The sequence below is a fragment of the Bombina bombina genome, chromosome 6 (genome assembly GCF_027579735.1).
Source record: "Bombina bombina isolate aBomBom1 chromosome 6, aBomBom1.pri, whole genome shotgun sequence".
Lineage (NCBI taxonomy): Eukaryota > Metazoa > Chordata > Amphibia > Anura > Bombinatoridae > Bombina > Bombina bombina.
Window position 1 is genome coordinate 1,057,313,968 of NC_069504.1, and position 19,363 is coordinate 1,057,333,330.

Consider the following 19,363-nt stretch of genomic DNA (forward strand, 5'->3'; position numbering starts at 1 on the left):
AAATAGAACCTTTTGACACCCATCATAGATATGTGTGTTTGTGTGTGTGTGTTTATCTATGTATGTGTATGTGTGTGTGTGTAGATATGTTATGTATGTGTCTATCTGTTTGTGTGTTAATGTGTGTGTGTGTGTATGTCTGTGTGTGTGTATGTCTGTGTGTGTGTATGTATGTCTGTGTGTGTATATGTCTGCGTGTGTGTGTGTGTGTGTGTGTGTGTATATGTCTGTGTGTGTATATATGTATGTCTGTGTGTGTGTCTATATGTATGAGTGTGTGTGTGTGTGTCTGAAACATGTTTTTTTAAGAATCTCCTTTGACTGAGGGGTAACATGTTATCTCTAGCTGTCATTAGTTTGCTGTACCGTTTTAATGCATATCCATATACATCTGATGTTTATAAGGCTTGACAAATGTATATGAAAATTAGGAGACAGATATTCTTGTATTCATATAAATGCTAGGAACCAGGGGTTTCATGACTAATTAAAAGGGACACTAAAGTCAAAATTAAACTTTCATAATTCAGATAGAGCATGCAATTTTAAGCAACTTTCTAATTTACTCCTATTATCAATTTTTCTTTGTTCTCTTGGTATTTTTATTTGAAAAAGGAATGTAAGCTTAGGAGCTAGCCTATTTTTGGTTCAGAACCTGGGTTGCGATTCCCGTGGAATTATTTAGGAGTCTGCACTGGTTGGCTAAACTGCATGCCTGTCAAAAGCACTGAGATAAGGGGACAGTCTGCAGAGGCTTAGATACAAAGTAATTACAGAGGTAAAATGTGTATTATTATAACTGTGTTGGTTATGCAAAATTAGGAAATGGGTAATTAAGGGATTATTTAGTAATACCATACCATGATATGAATCACCAACTTTTTTTTTATCTAGCTACTTCCTGCTTGGTAATTGGGTCTGTCTGCAAGTTGACTTCAGAAACAGGTCAGGTCAACAATCATTAAAACAAAAGCAATAGCATAAAAAAAATCATTAAAAAAATCATTAAAAAACCCCCAGAAGTATTAGGTTAGTACAATAAAAAGGTATCATTGCATACCGCATTACTCTGGTATTTTGGAATCCCATTTATGTATTTTTATTTAGTTTATTTTCAGTGGTATGACTTAGTGGTAAAAATTATTAGTGCCCCCCCAGTTTGACTGTGGTATCCTATGTGCCCCCCCTATATATTTTTCCTAGAGTCGCCACTGCTTATCACTGATAGTATAATTACTTTAATCACACACGACCATGGCTGTTGACACATGTGTATGTTGCAGGAATGCAAAATTGTCTTCTAAAAATAAATGTTGCATTACTTTTGCTGGGCTTCTGCCATACTGCTCACTACTAGCACCATAAAACCTATCTAAGAATTTTTAAAAGTTTTACCTCCAAACATTTCCTGGAGACAATCTGGAATGGAGAGACCGATAGCTTAGGAAAATTCTGGGGTGACATTGTGACAAACAATGGCTGTATAAAACAGGATGGGGGATAAGAAGAGACTAAGAGGGGATTAGTAGCACTCTTACTCCTATGATTGGAAAAAGCTGTATCCAAACAGCTAAGTGTAAGCAATCATGTAGGTATTAAAATTCATAAACTTTATTTCTACATTTAAAAATTATAAAGTTAAATAATTGTGATAAAAATCACTAAATCATACTCCACTAATAGAACTAACTAAGAACAAACACCAACCACCAAGGAAGCTGCACAAGTACACAAAGTGACACCCCCCTGTATTCCTGGCCGATAACAGGATTCCTCGACTTCAGGTGTCAGGGGTAACACAAGGTGCTAATTTACACGCAGCTACTAAGGTGATAACTAAGGTGCTAAAAATTATTCTAACCACACAAACGAGTTTCGGCCGTTATACAGCCTTTCTAAATGTGAATATGGTTCAAAAATGACAAGCCAAATGTTTGCTGCAGGTTCTTTTTATACCTGTCATAAAATGGTAACACCAATCCTGAGCGTTTAATTCAGCAATCCCCTATTTTAGCCAATAGTGCAAAGTTGCAGTGATACTCATTGTAGAACGGTGTAATGTAACTGCGGATTGGTTGGAGTGAGAAAGCCGGTTGTCCAATCAGACACGTTTTGGGAGACAAACCCCTCAGCTACGTTCTTAGAAAATACACTACTGCGAGCGACTAAAATGTCAGTAGTTATACTTGGAATATAATGACATGACACATCTATACTTCAATGCGGTCTCAACTTTTAACTATGTATCGTATAATTGCACATACATACAGGAAACACCAGATGTTATTGCATCCGATTAGCCTGTCATCACAGCATTATCACTGTGACATGTATTATGGTTGTTTATTAACATACAGCCAACATGATCAAGGGGTTGCTTATATTTAACACAAAAGGAAATTGTGATATCGTAGGTAATGAGGACAGCAAATAGAAGACAAAATAAAGGAAAATAATTATATGTAGAATGGTTCACACAATTTGTTATAAGACGTGCACCTCCCAAATAAAACTATTATGTATTAGTAATGATATTCACATATTAATACTGTTCACATCTTATTAAATAGCCAGTATATTTGTGATATAGAGTTTGGTATAACACCTATTTCTAACACATACAGGGGGTCTTACATAATCCCCAGATTCCAAACAGTTTTAGATTTAAATCATAACTATATCATATTTGTCATGGAAACCTGGTAGAAATATACAGTAAGATCACCATATTCGGGGTGCATATCTTAAATTGGGTAAAATATATTGCTACATCTACAGTGGGGCAAAAAAGTATTAAGTCAGCCACCAGTTGTGCAAGTTCTCCCACTTAAGAAGATGAGAGCGGCCTGTAATTTTCATCATAGGTATACCTCAACTATGAGAGACAAATGTGGAAACAAATCCAGACAATCACATTGTCTGATTTGGAAAGAATTTATTTGCATATTATGGTGGAAAATAAGTATTTGGTCACCTCAAACAAGCAAGATTTCTGGCTCTCAAAGACCTGTATCTTCTTCTTTAAGAGGCTCCTCTGTCCTCCACTCATTACCTGTATTAATGGCACCTGTTTAAACTTGTTATCAGTATAAAAGACACCTGTCCACAACCTCAAACAGTCACACTCTAAACTCCACTATGGTGAAGACCAAAGAGCTGTAGAAGGACACCAGAAACAAAATTGTAGACCTGCACCAGGCTGGGAAGACTGAATCTGCAATAGGCAAGCAGCTTGGTGTGAAGAAATCAACTGTGGGAGCAATAATTAGAAAATGGAAGACATACAAGACCACTGATAATCTCCCTCAATCTGGGGCTCCAAGCAAGATCTCACCCGTGGGGTCAAAATGATCACAAGAACGGTGAGCAAACATCCCAGAACCACACAGGGGGACCTAGTGAATGACCTGCAGAGAGCTGGGACCAACGTAACAAAGGCTACCATCAGTAACACACTACGCCGCCAGGGACTCAGATCCTGCAGTGCCAGACGTGTTCCCCTGCTTAAGCCAGTACATGTCCGGGCCCATCTGAAGTATGCTAGAGAGCATTTGGATGATCCAGAAGTGGATTGGGAGAATGTCATATGGTCAGATGAAACCAAAGTAGGCATAGGCGTCACTACAGGGGGGCTAGGGGGGGCAAACGCCCCTCCAAAATTTTTCTTTGCCCCCCCTGTGGCCCCCCCACCAGCGCCGGCACTTGCATAATCCTAGCTATGTGCCCCAGCAGGGAGGCGCAATCATGCAGCATAAACTGATATTTATGTTATGTAAATATTAGTTTTACTGTTTGAGGTGCTGCAGCACCACTCCAATACCCATGCTGGCTGCTGCTATATTCTAGCCTCCTCTACTTCAGTTCCAGCCAGGTCATGTTCCTACACAGTACAAGGAACATGACCGGAGACTGGAGAGGAAGAGGGAGGAGTCAGACTCAGCACCAGTGTGCAGAACAGATGAGCTACAGAGCGCGGGAAGGAAGAGCACCAGCAGGCAGTGACACTAGCAGCAAAGATGAAGATTTGTGGTAAATGTAAGTCACAGGGTTAATTTATACTGTTTATGGTCACACACAGCCTGCAATGAGGTCAGCCAGCACGGCTGCCCCATTAGCACAACAGCCGTTATTAGAACTTCCTGCACGGGTTGGTTTGCCTCAGTAATAAATTAGGAGCTGCAGAGACACTGGCAGCTGACATTTACACACTGCTCTGAGAACTTAACCCTATACATTTATTAATCTGTGTGCACAGCAAATAGTGTTAAGTTCTCAGAGAAGTGAGGGTTTAAAGTGTAGTACTTTTTTTGCTTTGTTTATGTGATCTGTATGTACAGGCAAATGCAGGGCAAACATTTATTTTAAAATCTTGGAAATTTGTTTCTCTAGCAGATGTTCCTTTCTCTAGCACCAGAATTCACCTTCAACCTCCTGCCCTTACCCTAAATCACAGCCTTCACCCTTTTGTTCTCCTTAAGGTGGAATAGTAAAGTTGCTTCTCAGTTCTTGTATGTGTATATCTGTTTTTTTCCAGTTACTCAGCTTTCCAAAAGGATATAGTGCATCAAATGTGCAGTAAAAGAAATTGAGAAAAATCAAACAAATGGGGAGATAAGTGGACAATTGATTATTAGATGTCTTCATTATAGTTTTCTATGCACACTTTATTCTTAATTGTCTTCAGCTGAAAAGGTTAGATAACTAAAGCTTATGTATGTCTGCGTCTGTAACTGTGTATGTATATGTGTGTGTACTGTTGTAATTGTTTTATCATCTTTGTGTGTGTGTGTGTGTGTATGTATGTATGTGTGTATTTATGTATATATTTGTGTGTATGTATGTTTGTGTGTGTGTGTGCGTCTGTGTGTATGTATTTGTGTGTGTCTGTGTGTATGTATGTGTGTATTTATGTATGTTTGTGTGTGTAGTTATGTATATGTGTATGTATGTGTCTGTGTATGTATGTGTCTGTGTGTGTATGTGTCTGTGTATGTATTTGTGTGTATGTATGTTTGTGTGTGTGTAGGTATGTATATGTGTCTGTGTATGTGTTGTATGTTTGTGTGTGTGTAGGTATGTATATGTGTCTGTGTGTGTGTTTGTGTGTGTATGTATGTTTGTGTGTGTGTAGGTATGTATATGTGTCTGTGTGTGTGTTGTCTGTGTGTGTAGGTATGTCTATCTTCTATATATGTCCATGCATTTTATGTTATAAAGGAAGACATAAGATGCATTACTGTTGTATTTTTAATACTTGCGTTCCTTTTCCATTTATATCTGTGTTTTATCTTCTTATGAAAAAAATATAGACTGTTGTAATTGTTTTGTTGTCATCTTTGTGTGTATATACGTATGTGTGTATGTACATATGTGTGTATGTATGCGCGTGTGTGTATTTGTGTGTGTGTGTATGTGTCTGTCTGTGTGAGCGTATGTATATGTGTGTGTCTGTCTATGTATGTATTTGGGTGTGTGTGTTTTTTCAGTGGTATGATTAAGTGGTGAAAATTATCAGTGCCCCCCCAGTTTTGACTGTGGTATCTTATGTGCCCCCCCTATATATTGTTCCTAGAGTCGCCACTGAAAGTAGGACTGTTTGGTAGAAACACAACTCGTTGTGTTTGGAGGAGAGAGAATGCTGAGTTGCAACCAAAGAACACTATACCTACTGTGAAGCATGGGGGTGGCAACATCATGCTTTGGGATTGTTTCTCTGCAAAGGGAACAGGACGACTGATCCATGTACATGAAAGAATGAATGGGGCCATGTATCGTGAGATTTTGAGTGCAAACCTCCTTCCATCAGCAAGGGCATTGAAGATGAAACGTGGCTGGGTCTTTCAGCATGACAATGATCCCAAACACACCGCCCGGGCAACGAAGGAATGGCTTCGTAAGAAGCATTTCAAGGTCCTGGAGTGGCCTAGCCAGTCTCCAGATCTCAACCCCATAGAAAACCTTTGGAGGGAGTTGAAAGTCCGTGTTGCCCAGCGACAGCCCCAAAACATCACTGCTCTATTGGAGATCTGCATGCAGGAATGGGCCAACATATCAGTAGCAGTGTGTGACAACCTTGTGAAGACTTACAGAAAACGTTTGACCTCTGTCATTGCCAAAAAAGGATATATAACAAAGTATTGAGATTAACTTTTGATATTGACCAAATACTTATTTTCCACCATAATTTGCAAATAAATTCTTTCCAAATCAGACAATGTGATTGTCTGGATTTGTTTCCACATTTTGTCTCTCATAATTGAGGTATACCTATGATGAAAATTACAGGCCTCTCTCATCTTCTTAAGTGGGAGAACTTGCACAATTGGTGGCTGACTAAATACTTTTTTGCCCCACTGTATAATATTGAGGGAATAATAATTATAATCTGATTTAGGCCATATACCCCACAGTTTGTTCATTGTGGGTCCCTAACAGTTTAATATAGTTGGCATAAAATTCAAAGAACTATATCTGTTTTATTTGATGCAAATTTAGTCTGTAATCTTAACCATACTATATATGAAAATTCCCATTGATAAGATGATCAGCAATTTTAAAGATATACCCAAAAATTGTTATTCTCATTCATACCAAATGGCATTACAGAATTTAATCTGAAAATCCACCTGGCTTCCTTTTTTAATAGAGCCTGTTCAGTCTCACCACCTCTAATCCCTGGTTTAATAGACTCAAGGCCCCAACATTTGAAGCCTTGAGTTTTCCCATTGTGGTTTAGTAGGAAGTGTCTCGCTACACTTGTTATTTTCCTACCTTTCTCAACATCTCTTTTAGCTAACCTGATGTTGCTTAGGTGCTCGGTCATTCTAGTACCCAGACACCTGGTAGTCATTCCTACGTAGATTAAATTACATTCACAAGAAACACAGTAAATCACGTTGGTACTCTTACAGTTTATATGGTTCTTAATAACCCATTTCTTGTTAAACCTATCCAATATGGTCTTCTTTAATCATATGTGTACACACATTACAGTTGCCACATGCAATAGATCCTTTGTATAGAGGAGTCTTATGAGCATTTCTGTTGAAGTGGCTTGATGTAAGGCTGTCACTAAGATTATTGGCCCTTCTGTATGTGAATAGTGGTTTCTCAGGAATAACTGTTTGTAATACATCATCAGCTTTCAAGACGTGCCAGTGTTTCTGGATTATGTTAGAAACCGAATGACTTTGACTTGTATATGTGGAAATAAACCTTAAGGGATTAGTCGATTGGGTACTTTTAGGCATTAAAAGTTCAGATCTGTTTCTGCTAAGGGCCTTGATATAGGCTCTAGCTAAAGCTTTTTTAGAATATCCTCTCTGAAGTAATCTTGCTCTTGTGCTGCTAAATTGAACGATTCTACAGTAGAACAATTTCTACGGATCCTCAAATATTCACCTACAGACAAACTATGTATGGTATTTGGATGATGATAACTATCAGCTCTTAGTATATTATTTGTTGATGTAGGTTTCCTGTATGTGTCAGTTTCTAAATAATCATCAACTTTTCTGATAGTTAAATCCAAAAATTCCACCTTATGTTTATCAGTTGTCATAGTGAGATATAATCCTAGAGGATTAGTGTTCAAATTAGAGATAAATTCCTGTAAGAGTTCATTCGTTCCTTCCCATACAAAGAAGATATCGTCAATATACCTGGACCAGTGGGAGATGTGTTGGGTAAACCATTTACATGTATCATGAAATACTATGGTTTCCTCCCACCAGCCCAGGTATATATTAGCATACGTTGGGGCACAGGACGTCCCCATCACTGTTCCACACGTCTGTAAATAAAACCTCTCATCAAAGACAAAATAGTTGTGTCTTAATATGAATTCCAATAGTTCAATTATGAAGTTTTTAGTTTCATTGGACATGGACTCATTTTTTAACAGGAAGTGTGATACTGCCTTGCATCCCCATACAGTGTCTATACTGGTGTAGAGTGATTCTACATCACAGGTGACCAAGATCGAATTGGGGGTCATAGAGATTTTATCAATTTTATTTAATACGTGCATGGTGTCTCGAGTGTATGATGGCAACGATTCAACCACATAACGGAGTCTGGCATCAATGTACTTGCTTGCCTTCTCTGTTAAAGACCCTATTCCCGAGACAATTGGTCGTCCCGGAGGACATGCCAAGTTTTTGTGAATCTTGGGTAATAGGTATAGAGTTGCTATTTTAGGTTGTTTAGTCTCCAGGAATTTAAACTCTGTATTATCAATAATACCTTCAATGAGTGCTGAACTAATACGTTTGTTGTATTGTTTAAGAAAACATTCTGTAGGACACAACAATGGCTGTAGACACATCAGGGGGCAGAGTTGTGCAGAAAACTGAGCAAATTTGCGTGGGCATTGTGTGAAGTATGGGCAGATTGTGGGCATATCTTCAGCAACCCAGGGCTTTTAAATGGACGTGGAGACATATGGGAACAGCATGACAATGCCACAAAATGCTGGGAACTCTGGGTTTGCCACCCCTTGCTTAGTAGAACAGCTACTATTTGTAAATCGATAACCCTTCCTATACCTTGCATGGGAACAATCAGACACCTACCTAATATATTGAATCTGTTAGGAAATAGCACCTCCTAAGGAAACCCTATCTTCTGAACAGAGCATACACCCCACATACAAAATACACCTCATATGAAAGAAAGGGGTGATTGGGTAGCTGTACACACAACCTGGTATTTGAAAGAGTAGAATTTTCTTTTCAATTAACTCCCCATATAAAAAATACATTAAATAGATGATTCCTTACAATCACTTAAGAATGACAGACATAATACCCCTTACTAGAAAAAGGGTGGCTTGTCTTTTACAAAACTGGGATTCCTCATTTGAAAAGGGAACTTGAAACGGCTAAGCACATCCTCAGCATCTTGTAAATAAGAAATACATATGATTTCTGTTCTCATGGTATAATTTATGTGTTATGGAACTATGTACAGAAACAGGACACAATACCCAAATGTTGAAACACTTGAAAGTGATGCAGCAAAGCTGTAAAAAGCTGACTAGAAAATATCACCTGAACATCTCTATGTAAAAAAGAAAGACCTCAAAATGTCCTAAGTATTCACACCCCATTGTAAAGGACTTTAAGCAGCAAATCAGTATGCTTGTCCTGGGACTTGCAGGGGAGCATGCCTCATGCACCCTCATGTTATTTCCCTATTCAGTTTAATTAAGTTTACTATGAAATCTCATGAGATCACAGTAAAAGAGTTCATGACCTCAGCACTGCTGATGCTGATTGGCTGCTGTTCATTTATTCATTTCTTCCTTTTTTTATTTTTTTACCTGCAGCTGGACAGCAGCTGAAGTATAACTGTTTATAGAGCACTTACTCTGGGGAGCTGAGGAAAATGTGAGGTAAAATATCTTCCTTTTTTTACATAGAGATGTTCAGGTGATATTTTCCTGTCAGCTTTTTACAGTTATGCTGCATCACTTTCAAGTGATTTACCATATAAGTATTATGTCCCTTTAAAGGGACAATAAACACCTTGTAGTTACAAGACATTTTTGTTTTGTTACTATAGAATAACATCAGCAAAGTCTTAATGTTTTTAAAACAAAATAACATCCTTTTAATTACTGGAGGTTTAATTAAAGTATAGGTCTGGACGGTATAGGGTTAATAGTGGTAAATGGATCTGGTGATAATGGGTTAACTGAGGTGGGAGTGTGGGCAGAATATGGTTAATAGAGCTTGGGAAGGCAGAATTTATAGTGCTTATGTTTAATAGCAGTTGCATGGGGCAGTATACCTAGGGTTATTAGCCTCTTTGAGCTAGTGTAATAATAGTTTGGGGTCCAGTGAGCATATCCTGTTTTTTTTCTTGTGTATAATACATGATTTAATTACATTTGCTACATCTTACACATTCATTATTAGATTTAACATTAAATTGATTTAAAAAATAGCAAAGGTTCCAAATTATGTTTATCATCATTTATTCCATATTCCGCAACATATGACCAAGGGGCATAGACAATACATAACACTTATACACAGTAAAAAATAATTACATGAGACTTGACAATATAGATTGGCACCCTGCTCTGAGGAGCTTACAGTCTACAGGACTGGTTATATATATACTATATGTAACATTTGCAACTCGATCTGTGTATCTGTTTTAATCATTTTTTATTTGAGCACAGAAATTATACACTAAACAAATATTTTATCAAATAGTAAAGTGCAAATAGATTGTTTTCTGCATGAGAGCCCTATAGCAGTGTTTCTGAACCTCTTTTGCCCTCTTACGTGGCAAAGCTTATTTAATTTTATTTTTTATATTTGTATTATACCTGAAGGGTGTCCGTGGGGTAATACAAAGCTATAGAATTAAAAAGAATTATTATTACATTATGTCACTAAAAACCTGTAGGCTAAAGTCATTGTTATTTATGCAGAGTATATCACGGTATTGCATAGCAAAAAGTCAACATATAAGATAAATGTTTGTTAAAAAGCATTTAAAACTGTTATTTTGTTACAAAATGTTCAATGTTTTGCATTCCAGGGACATAACTCTTGAAGATTCTCTTTAGCATTGTTTATTATCTCATTTGCTGTGTACACAGAAAATTTTACAATATTCAATAATTTTCCTATAGGAAGTCAGTCAGTTCATATTTTAGGACAGTTTTTCTCAATCCCAGTCCTCAGGGCATACTAACAAGTCAGGTTTTAGGATATCTGAACTAGAGAACAGGTAAAATAATCAGCTCATCCGTAACCATGCTTATTTACCTGCTCTCATCCAAGGTAATACTGAAAATCTGCCCTGTTGGTGTGCCCTAAAGACTGGAATTGAGAAACATTGCTCTAGGAAACCACAACTATTTATCTTTTAGTCACTATGATCAGAATTAATAGAAAATAGAAAAAACACAAAATATATAAGAAGATACATATATTTTACTATCAGGTTACTCTTATTATTGTGTTTGATTATATTTATTTACACAACTAAACAATATAAAATAAATAACAGTTAAAATCATATATTATATTCATTTGGTTTTAAAAGTTTACATTATACAAATCTGTTTTTATAGCCCCTTAAACAAAGAGTTTACAGTTTATGGAGAAGATAATTAGCGTGGGAAGTGCTATCTATTTATAATGCAGCAAGGCAGAGAGAGTAGTAATTTGCAAACTAGTATTGCAATAAGCTGATGCAACAAAATATACATAACATGAAAATAGAGCATCAAGAAAAATCATTGGTTGGTGCAATATCTGTCACTATCCTCTTTCATAACAGAGGGAGATTCACTTTGTCATTATTTGGCAAAAGACACTTTTTCCCAGTAGGGCTGATGCCATTTGAAGTCAAACCCCTTTTATAACAGGTGAGCTCTGAATGCCACTGCAGGGTACCAAGATGTTCCTGTGCTTTGGAACCACATTTTGTTTTCATGAGTCAGGTGACTTGCTCCTGTCCACCAATAGAAATGTAAGATTCATACATAAAAGACAGTGAACAAATAGTCCCAAGAGATGACTTGTTCTGCCCGTTTCAATATCAGTTTAAACAGAGATAGATTAAGCGTTTACATGGAAAAAGATACCCCAGGTTTAATAGCTGCACTTTCATATGCATGAAAGAAAATATTAGGGTTTAATTACTATTTAATGAAAATAAAAGTTTCCTCTCATTTCTATTCAGTATCACTTGAGGCATGAGCAGTCTTGGGGAGCATGCACACTCATGCACATACACACACACACACACACACACACAATTTAACAGTAAATAGGAACAATTGTCTTGAGTTTGGCAAGGGATGGAGTGTTAATTTGCCTGCCAATAATCACACTATGCTGACTGCATTCATGAACACAAGAACTCAATCTTGAAAGGGCTGTCTAATAGCTTCTGTGCCATTCCAATCCATTATAAACATATTAGGTAAACCATCCAAATTATGTAGGCTATATATGCAGATATGCAGAACACCTATTTATTTTTGTTTGTACTTTTTAATTTTTTTAATTATGATTATTATTATTTTTGCTTTCAGATTGGGTACAAATGTTAAAAACTATTAGAAAAATGTTTTTGTTGTTGTTGATAGTTTTCACAGTTTTTTCTTTTTTCAAAGACCTTCACATAAGCAAAAGAAGAAACAATTGGATTTAGCTGATTCTCTGTATAATGCATTTGACTGCAGGTTTATCAATTAACCAATAATATAAATGTATTACATGTGCAATTAATTTAATATGCAATTTTATCATTAACATTTTTTTTAAAGGGACACTGAACCCAATTTCTTTCCTTTCGTGATTCAGATAGATCATGCAATTATAAGCAACTTTCTAATTTACTCCTATTATCAAATTCTCTTCATTCTCTTGGTATCTTTATTTGAAATACAAGAATGTAAGTTTAGATGCCGGCCCATTTTTTGGTGAACACACTGTGTTGTTCTTGCTGATTGGTGGATAAATTCACCCACCAATAAACAAGTGCTTTCCATGGGTCCGAACCAAAAAATAGCTTAGATGCCTTCTTTTTCAAATAAAAAAAGCTAGAGAATGAAGAAAATTTGATAATAGGAGTAAATTAGAAAGTTGCTTAAAATTGCATGCTCTATCTGAATCACGGAAGAAAAAATTTGGGTTCAGTGTCCCTTTAATTCAATTCACATACATAATTGCCACCAAGAATTAACTTTTTTTATAGTCACATTTTAGTTGTGTACAACATTCATAATTTAAAAGTGTGGTAAACCCGGAAATGATTGTGTTTATTTAAATGTGAAAGTAAACATGAAAATAGTTTTCACTGATTTTGAAAGATCACCTTGGCAACATAATCCTTCCAGACAGTAATCTTCTGTAGGATAACTGTAAATAAATGTGGCTCATCATTCTAAAATTCTAAGCAAACTGTGTAACAGCTTTTAGATACGTAATAGAAGGTGCACTCCCCTTTGAAGCATACTTGACATTAATGGTTCCCACAATGAGTGATACCTACTAATAGGCATAAGAAGTGGCACTGGGATTACCATGGAGGCAATAGTAGGAAAGGGGTGGAAGAGGAAGCTAGTAGCCCCCTTTAAGTATAATTTTCATAATTTGTTGTGCTTATTCTAGTTAAGCAAAGCAAAACAACTTTCTCTCTTTGTATTTGAAGTATTACTGCTATTTGCCAAGGCTTTGCCAAGGCTTTTTCTTATATGATAGTTCAGGTTTATCAGCAACTTACACTTTCCTTTACAACGATAAATTGCAGCCACCTGTAGTGTAGGCTTGCATTCTTTGTGTTGTATAGCGAGGATTGTTAACATTAAATGCACAGTTTAGAATCATTGTGTAGTAGCAGGAAACACATCAAAGTCTGTTATGCTAATTTGAGTAGCTTTGTACACAGTCAACCATATAAGGATTTTAAGTCTTATGTCATCAGAAATAAACTGGTGGTGCACTACATAAGAGTTTGGTAAGTAGAATACACTTACTATAAAGTTGATTTATTGTTGCAGTAGTACACCTTTGCTCCAAGCAAACAAATCAACTCCAGATCTTCGACTAAAATGAATCAAGACCACTGCTTAGAGACATAATACCAGAGATTGGAAAAACTGATATTATTTCATCAAGCCTATCCATCGGAGTAACTGTTTTCGAACAGTTAAGTAATTACTAAGGGCTAGATTGCAAGTGGAGCGATATTTTTTTATGGCTCTTGAGTACTAACTGTGCTCAAGGTAAAACAATAGAGGTTCTAAGTTTGCGCTGGTATTACAAGTTGAAAGTAAGAAATTAGCGCATGAGCAAAAGACTCAGGTGGGCTAATTTCTGGAGGACGGATATCGTGACAACGCTAACTCCATATTCCTATAGACTTCTTTGGGGCATATTAAAAAGGCCTTTTCTTTTTATCGCTCGCGTGTTAACCCGGAAATACAATAGACCAACAGCTCTAAAGCCAAAGATGTGTTAGGAATACTTCAAATTCCTATGTTCTTCACATAGAAGAAAATGTTCTTTTTATTTTTAAATATTTATATATATATGTGTGTGTATATGTATAAGTGTATAATACATGTTTATTTAAGTGTTTATATGTGTAAATATGTATATGCACACACATATATATATAGCCAATCTGACACACAGCACCCCTTTGCACCTTTATGGACTCTTTTAAAGAATTGGAACAACGGATTTTGTTTTATTCACGGACCTTTTTCGCTTTTCATCATTATTCATTCTATGCTATTAACCAGTGATTGGTCTGTTTAAAGGGATAGCTGGCCTGCCTCCAATTGGAGCCCAGGCTGCATGTGACCTCTCAGTCACCAGAAGTAGTGACGATCAAGGAAGCTGCATGGTGTTAGCGTGTGGTAGCAGTGGACGGAATACTCTAAATGGATGCCAGAATCTAATGGATGCAGATCCATGAGTAGGCTTGGCAAGGCTGAGTTACCGCTGCAAAAATTCCAGACACGCCACAGGACAGCATTTTGGGAGAACAAGGTAAGCCACAGTCTTTTAAATTTTGGGCTAGCGATTGAGGTCATTATATGCAGAGGCAAGCCGATGCTCCACTACTAGTGGATATAATCTATCTGAATATTTGATACTTGGTATATAGGTATTATTTATTTTGTCCTCACAATAGGAAACAAACAAACATATAAATACACATGTAGCGCTGCGGAATCTGTTGGCGCTCTACAAATACCTGATAGTAATAATAATAAAATAAAATGTATACACATTTATACACTTTTGAGCCCTTTCCAGGCAAATACCTTTAAACATGCAATATCAGTTTTTATTAATTTTTAATGTGTTTTGAATAGAAATACTTGAAATTCCAATGTTCTTAATATAGAAAAAATCTTTTTTATTTTAATATATGTAAATATATATGTGTATATACAATATATATATATATATATATATATATATATATATATATATATACATATTTATTCATATAGATCTATAATTAATTTTTTATATATATATTTGTTTTATTTATTTATTTTTTAAATAAAAAGAACATTTTCTTCTATGTAAAGAACATTGACATTTAAAGTATTCATAAATATCTTCAAGGTTTAGCGCAGTTGGTCTAGCGCGGTGTTGGTTTAGTGAGCAAGTGATAAGTATTAGGTTTTTTTTAACAGCGTGCCCTATAAAAGTCTATGGGAAGAAGAAGTTAGCGCGATTGCAATATCCGAAGTCTTGAAGTTAGTGTGCATCAGACTTCCACTCCCACGTGTTCAAATTTTACTTTGAGCACAGCGTGCAAGCGAAACATTTAGTTAGTTTGCAACTTGAAATCTAGCCCTACTTTTCTTACATTCAGATTGGGTACAAATGGTATCTGATCTGATTGCCATCTTATTCAAACAAACCACTCTGTAAAGCAGTTTGTTTTTAGTGAGCTTGAAAACAAATTGCCCTTAATATGTACATAGTGGTTTCTTTTACATAAATATCAAGTCTATGTCATACCTTGCTGGACTTCCCTATATGCTTATATTCTATGTTGTGGCTATCATTTGCTATATAGGTAAGTTTTACTCCAGCCTCCAGCTGAAAAGCTTATCAGCATAATTATTCATGTGAGGATTTTTGTGATAAAAGCATTTTTTAACTGGAGTAAGGAATATATATGCATTCTCTTTACTGCTATGCTATTGGCTTCAGCACTGCATGTAGCTATACTCCAGTAAATACATTTTATTTTCTCAAATCTACTTTTAAATGTCACAATTTTATGCAGTTGATTTCCACAGTGGTACAAGTAAGATTTATCTATACTGTAACCTCTCAATATCCTCTTCTCACAAGACTGTCTGAATAGCCTTGGAGTGGCATAGAAAGTACAGGGTTGATACCCATACAGTGGGAAAAATTAAAGTTTCTTCTTGGCAAAATGAGTAGGTTCTCACTTGGCTTTTTAGACTGTGACCCTGCACTCTGTATCACTTCTAGTTTCTGAGGTAGCTGATTATCCCTTTTAATGTCTACAATAGCAGTCTAATCTTTATTGTAGTAAAATATTAATTACAAATTTGACAAATTAACTCATTTATAACTTGGAAAAGACCCATTGTTAAAGGAATATTAAACACTTATAAATGCTAAATAAAATGATGTATTTAAAGTATAGATTAGTCTGATGATAATATGTAGATATACTTTTAAAATTTATATTAGTAGTTTACATATTGGAGAAAAGTAAAGTATAACGTTTTATTGACCATAAAGCAATGGGCGTTGCCATGTTGTAACCTAGGTTTTCTTCTCTGCTGAGGCCAATTAGGGTCAGTTATAATTAGGTCACTAGAGTGTGCAGCCAATGACTGTGTGGAATAAAGCAGTGTTATGTATGAGTTTCCACTTTTAACTGGAAATGGATAGCCCACCATTTACATAATTAAATTACGATAAAAGGGGACAAACTAAATAATTAAAGCATATTGCAAAGTAGTTTAACTACATATACAGTAACTAAACAATTTTAATTACAATCTCAAAGTGTTTAACATCCCTTTAAGTGCAGTGTCTACTCAACATATTGAAGAGGGAACTCTGTCTCACAGTTTCTGTTCCCCCCCCCCTTAAAGGGACACTGAACCCATATTTTTTCTTTCATGATTCAGATAGAGCATGACATTTTAAGCAACTTTTTAATTTTCTCCTATTATCAATTTTTCTTCGTTCTCTTGCTATCTTTATTTTAAAAGCAGGAATGTAAATCCTAGCAGCCAGTCCATTTTAGGTTCAGCTCCATGGATAGCGCTTGCTTATTGGAGGCCTACATTTACCCACCAATAAGCAAGCATAACTCAGGTTCTCAACCAAAAATGGGCCGGCTCCTATGCATCACATTCCTGCTTTTTAAATAAAGATAGCAAAAGAACAAAGAAAAATTGATAACAGGAGTAAATTAGAAAGTTGCTTAAAATTGCATGCTCTATCTGAATTATGAAAGAAAAAAAATTGGGTTTAGGATCCCTTTAAGTTCTATACTAAATCGCTTTAGCTCATTGCATCTGAAACTATATTTGTATTGTTCCATTATTCCTTCCTGTTTTTTTGTCTGCGCAATGCCTTCTCTATTTACAGCATACTCAGCACTTCCTTCACTATATCTATTTCTCCTCCTCTCTTTCCCTTCTCTTTTTTGCCTGCTGTAATTTTGTTCCTTCTGTTTACCCCTCCTTTTTTTTTGCTTTTCAATCCTATCTTTTTATGGCCACATTTCCCTTTCACTCCTAAAACATGCACACTTTTCCCATTCATTTACAAAGTTTCAGTCTGTCTCTTGCTGGCCCTTATTCACTATTATGTGAAGCTGTTAAACTTGATGTGACCATTTAGTGCCCTCCAACAGCTTCATATTATAGGGAATAAGGGCCCTGTGCGAGCAGTTTCCAATCTTCATCACCTATGGCTCCGTCTCATTGGCTAAGTCTTCTATGAACTTGTCCCATTTCTTCTGCCAGATTGTAATGGCTTTGGCTTTCCCGTCTGGACAAAAAGCACTGTAACTGAACAGAAAAGTCACAAAGAAATGTTAGTGTGCTAATAAATTCATGTACTCATATAGTGATTGTTTAGAAATATTTACAGCTGTTATATTACCTACTTAAAGAGACAGTGTACTGTAAAATTTGTTTCCTCTTAAAGGGACACTCAGGTCAAATTAAATTTTCATGACTCAGATACAGCATGTAATTTTAAACAACTTTCCAATTTAGTTCCATTAAAAAAAATGTGCACAGTCTTTTATATTTACACTTTTTGAGTCACCAGCTACTACTGAGCATGTGCAACAATTCACAGACTATACGTATATGCATTTGTGATTGGCTGATTGATATCACATGCTACAGGAGGAATGGAAATATACATAACTGAAATTTGTTAGAAAAAAAATCTACTACTTATTTTAAATTCAGAGTAAATGCTATTGTATTGTCTTGTTACCTTGCTTTTTTGATTATGCAAATCTACTGTGTTTACTGGTCCTTTAATGTGTTTCCAAATAGGTTTATTTTTGTATATGAACTATCTGAGGGGGGTGCTCTCAGTGAGACCTGACCTCTTATCTTTTTTCTCTTTGCACAAGCCTCATTATCTTATCTCTCAGTAATTAGAGCAATTGAAAATGAACATTTAGTACCCATTTCTTCCACCCCTAGTGGGGGTGTGATTTATCTTGTTTACAAAGCTTTTCTTCAGACTGCTGTACTAAAATTATTAGTATAGATAGTGGTTTCAGCTAGGGATGGGCGAATGTGTAAATTTCCAAATTCGAATGTTAGAACGAATGTTATTACCGAAATTCAAATAGATACAAATATATCAATTTGAATGTTTCTATTTCGATCGAATATTGCATAATTTGAATATTACATTTAAAGAAAGCATTAGAAATACTATTACAAATATATACATTCAAATTTTTCAAAACAAATAATTTCGAATGTAATCATAAAATTTGAAACCCAACATTCGAAAATCGAATATTAGAATATTATGTAAGCATTCAAAATTCGATTCAAATGAACGAATGTGTTAAAATATGCTTCATTTTTCGAATGTTGCGAAACATTCGCCCATCCCTAGTTTCCCTCTCCCCCCTCTCTCCCCCCACTCTCCCTCTCCCCCCACTCTCCCTCTCCCCCCGCTCTCCCTCCCCCCACTCTCCCTCCCTCTCCCCTCCTCCCTCCCCCCCCTCCCCTCCCTCTCCCCCCCTCCCTTCCCTCTCTCTCCCTCTCCCCCCTCACTCCCCTCTCTCTCCCTCTCCCCCCCTCCCCCCTCTCTCTGTCCCCCCCTCTCTCTGTCTCCCCCTCTCTCTCTTGTTATGAAATAGGATGTATTGATATATGATGCCTGGGGGGCTTTTATATTAATGGAACATATTCAATAATTTATTGGGCACAAGCTGCCTCAGCTAGTTGCCCTATAAAATGGTCTTACCTGATAGAATTCAGTACCAGCTGTTTTAAAGTCCTCAAATCAGCCTTTATTCCTCCAATTCCCATGAATACCTCATAAAAGTCATAAGACACTCCTTGAGCTCCAAAAATAGATGGGTCATCCGAGCTGACTACCATGGGATGCCCATCAGCTAGCAGGGCAGCTGCAGGGTGATTCCGGAGGTCAGACACAAGCAACAAAACCTTTAAAAAATAAATAAATAAATAAATAAATAAATAAATAAATACCACCACTGAGAGGAATGCAACATGCGTACTAAAATATTGAAGGGACAGTACAGTCACAATTAAACTTTCCTGATTCAGATAGAGTATGCAACTTTAAAGAACTTTTTAATTTACTTT

General features: G+C 36.3%; 1 protein-coding gene and 1 long non-coding RNA gene across 11 annotated transcripts in view; one reads left to right on the forward strand and one right to left on the reverse strand.

Annotated features, from left to right (window-relative positions):
• Positions 1–3,817: 3,817 nt before the first annotated feature.
• LOC128664149 (uncharacterized) overlaps positions 3,818–19,363 on the forward strand; it is a 40,431-nt gene continuing 24,885 nt past the window's right edge. Inside the window, exons 1-2 of the long non-coding RNA XR_008402925.1 lie at positions 3,818–4,035; positions 9,329–9,394. This is a non-coding gene — a long non-coding RNA (uncharacterized LOC128664149). The remainder of the gene's footprint in view (positions 4,036–9,328; positions 9,395–19,363) is intronic.
• ADA2 (adenosine deaminase 2) overlaps positions 16,744–19,363 on the reverse strand; it is a 295,590-nt gene continuing 292,970 nt past the window's right edge. For all 10 annotated transcript variants that reach the window (XM_053718860.1, XM_053718863.1, XM_053718865.1 and 7 more), the window contains exons 9-10: positions 18,999–19,201; positions 16,744–17,563 (exon numbers count right to left, since the gene is read on the reverse strand). In XM_053718860.1, the coding sequence (XP_053574835.1) occupies positions 17,461–17,563; positions 18,999–19,201 (306 nt within the window). In that variant the 3' untranslated portion in view covers positions 16,744–17,460. The remainder of the gene's footprint in view (positions 17,564–18,998; positions 19,202–19,363) is intronic.